At 41.2% G+C, this 3560-nt stretch overlaps 1 protein-coding gene across 1 annotated transcript; it reads right to left on the reverse strand.

The window, feature by feature from the left end:
* Window positions 1-1417: 1417 nt before the first annotated feature.
* Window positions 1418-3297, reverse strand: LOC149117864 (uncharacterized protein KIAA1958 homolog). Its single transcript, XM_089286747.1, has one exon. The coding sequence runs from the start codon at window positions 3021-3023 to the stop codon at window positions 1668-1670; it is 1356 nt and encodes a 451-aa protein (XP_089142873.1). The 5' UTR covers window positions 3024-3297; the 3' UTR covers window positions 1418-1667.
* Between the last annotated feature and the right edge of the window lie 263 nt (window positions 3298-3560).

Here is a 3560-nt window from a genome sequence, read left to right on the forward strand (position 1 = left end):
CACGAGCTGTTGACGTAATGATGGCGCGAGCAAAGAGAATTTGCATTTTGATGATCAAAGTAAACAAGCTGTTTCCGTTTCTTCCGTCCGAGGTGTTTTCTAAAAAAAAAAAAAAAAAAAAAAAACAGAAAACATCTTCTCCGTGTTTCTATCGAGTTTTAGTATGAATCTAAAAGCGTTCTACCACGAAAGGCGTTACCTGATTGGCTACGCTTCTCCCTCTCTATTCTGCGATAGATAGTGAGTAGCGTAGCAGTGTGAGCTTGTTAACAAAATGACGCCCGCTTCTTTGCATTTTTGAAGTGTCTGTGAAGAGGATTTAGATAAAGTTTTGAACGACTAGTAGATTTATACTAATACAATTAGATTATTCGCTCTCGATTTCTATGCGTAATAGTTGACTCGGGCTGTGCCCTCGTCAAGTATCGCGCGATAGAAATCTCGTGCTCGTAATCTAATTGTTTAATAGAAACACTCGTGAAAGTTTGAGAGAACTCGAAAAAGTTGTGGGAACTCTCGCCTACCGCTCGTCTTCCCACAGCATTTCCCGTTCCCCCAAACTTCCACTTGTGTTTCTATAACTCGATAGAAACGCGGTACATGTTTTCCATTTCTTAATTATTATGGAAGAGCACGTCGCATCAAGTGTCAGCAAGACATTCCAGGGTCACATTGACTGGGAGTTGGGTTTCATGCACTCAAAAAATGTTTTAACGCAATTTACGTACATTTAAATACGTCATCTTACATTCTTTAATGCTTCAACTAAACCTGTTATTTAATGTAAGAAATAAAACATTTCCCTAAATGATGTACTTTGTGTTTGTTCAGAATCACCGGGAAACAACCTGCGAAAACATTTTCTAGTTAACAATTAGATTATGAGTTCGAGATTTCTCTGAGGTGAAGTTTGATGAAGCCGAAGACCGAATCAACTATCACCTAACAGAAATCGAGAGCGAATAATCCAATTGTTATAGTAGAATTCTACTTGAAATTTACTTTAAATAAAGGTTTCCAATTACTTCTCGAAATATTTTGAACTTCGCGCCTTTAAAAGATCGCTAGGATTAAGTTGCCATTTGAAACTGAAGTTGCGTGGCGCGCGCATCATTTGTTCAATAATTTCAGGGTTTTTTAACGTCAAGAAACCGTAAATGTACTTCTTTTAGTCTTCTCAGGAATTTAACTATCCATTGGGATCTAGACTTTCCTTCAAAACGTCGGGAAACGAAAAAACGTCCCCATTTCGTAGGCGACCGACAGCCACTGCACTCTAATTAACAATTATTCCATGAGACCGCGTTGGATATGAAGTGATTAATAACCAACGAGCGCGTAGCGCGAGTTGGTTATGATCACTTCATATCCAACAAGGTCGAATGGAATAATTGTTTTAGTATATTCTCAAATCGGGTTTTTGCCGCCGATTTTTATTTCAACAATTTTACAAAGCGGTGAAAAAAACATACAACTTCCGGTCACATGCGCGCCGTGATCACCTGATTATTACATCACTGAATGAGCTGAATGAAATTTGACAGCTTCACAAACGACAAACTGTGGTCAACTGTTAAACAAAATCAACCTTGAAATATTCAACCGTTCAAATGCAAGGGAAAAAGACCGCTTCGGAAGCTTTCAAGTGTTTAAATAGTGTTCAAAGTTCAGGAAGATTTTCCTGATTCTCCGCCTCCGTAGTAGTTGTGAACTTGGACATTGCAGTTGAAGAAAACCTGCGGAAAGCTTCTTCGCTCGCTTTGCCGAACCTCGGTGTTTACGAACTGATTTTGGACTAAAACTGTCCCTTCACTTTGAGGTTGCCGTTCTTGCTGGCCGTGGCATTGGTTTTCTTTCTCAGCTGCAGAGATACCAGTGCATGGGGAAGCTTCAGAGGCTCCGGCTGAGACAAAATCACTGAGAACGTGCGACATCTTCTTTTGCTGTTCTATGGATGGGCGATCATTGTACGATTCCACCGCCTGGTCTGATCTGTGTCCCGTAACAGACTTTATGTGTCTGGTTTCACAGTTATGGTCAGACAGAACTGTAACTGCTGTCGCCCTGAGGCAGTGGTTGGTTAGATGGGGCTCTATGCCAGCTCGCCTGCTCATATTTTTCAACATGTTGTCCAGCATGCTCGAGCCAACCGGCGAGTTGCAATACCAGATTTTGTCATCTGTTGGACTGAATTTCTGACTTTGGCCGTCTCTTGGTTTTTGGAAAAGAGCTTCGGAACTCGGGTTCAGGTGATGTAGGTAGTTTTTGATTGTTTTCACTGGGCACCTCTGAGAACCAGCAACGGCAAAGATCTTCGCGTTGGATTCATCCTCAGAGTCTCCAAGGCCGCCTTGATGATTTTTTGTGCTGCGCAGTGAACCAGGCTGTCGTCTGTTTAACTCAAAATACTCGACACCTCTAGGCGTTGTTCTTAGGGAGAGCATTCCAGGGTTCAACTGCCGCTGATTTTCTCTTCCTCGTCGTCCGAAGAAAAGGGTGAGATAAAACCATGCCGTTCTCTGCAGTTGGGCTGGATTTTGACTGTCGGCCGGCCCAAGTTCGCCGCTTTCAAAGAGCCTCTGGATTTGATCTTTTGACACTGCTTTCTTATGGACAACTCCAGCTATTTTACCCGTCTTTCTGAGATCCTTTACAAAGGCATCCAAAACTTTATTGGCTTCGGTAAACACAGCGTCGGAGATGATAGAAAAAGGCTTGTTGTTTGGTGGCGAGCGAAGAAAGCGATCTATGGCGGCTCGAATGGACTTCATGGATGTGTTTTTGTAATACCTCCCGTCTTTCTTCCTTGCGGAGGTGTAGAAACATTTAAGGCATTCATTTAGCTCCTCTTTGGACATGTCTTCAATTCGTTTCGAAAATTTTGTGGCAACAGGACTTGACAGCCATTCTGTAAATAACGAGGTAAGAATTTTTGTCGTTGTTACGAATAAATTATCAAAATATCGACAGTGAACGTAACAATTGTTGCTAGTTTTTGAGTAAAACTCCCACATACGTACCATTAAATATGTTCATGCCGAACTTTGTGGCTTTCTTCGTTTTTTCTGGGATAGCATTGTCTAATATCTCTTGAAGTTTAGAGGGAGACAGCTCCTGAAACCTGCCAGTATCGGCCATTATGGAGAGCTGAAGTTAAAAACTTCGTGCGGAAAATTTTTAAACTTGGCGCATTATTTTCCATATTAGGTAAAACTCCGACTAATGGCTCATAGTCGGAGTTTTTGAGCCAATTAGAGAGCTAGAAATGCAATAGTCGGAGCTGAGAATATACTAATATGTTTTAGTAGAATTCTACTAGTATACTAATGCAAATACTACAATCTGATTGGCTGAGCTACTCGTATACTATCAGCCATTAGAGTGCAGTGACTGTCGGTCGTCCACGAAATGCGACGTTTTCATCGTTTTTCTGAAGTTTTGGAAGAAAGTTTAGATGTAAATGGATAATTAAACTCCTGAGAAGACTAAAAGAAGGACATTAACGGTTTCTTGACTTTAAAAACTTTAAATTATTGAAAAAACGGGTGCGCGCGCGTAAA

This window comes from Orbicella faveolata, unplaced genomic scaffold, assembly GCF_042242905.1.
Source record: "Orbicella faveolata isolate gen_17 unplaced genomic scaffold, um_ofav_v1 contig_1, whole genome shotgun sequence".
Taxonomy (NCBI): domain Eukaryota; kingdom Metazoa; phylum Cnidaria; class Anthozoa; order Scleractinia; family Merulinidae; genus Orbicella; species Orbicella faveolata.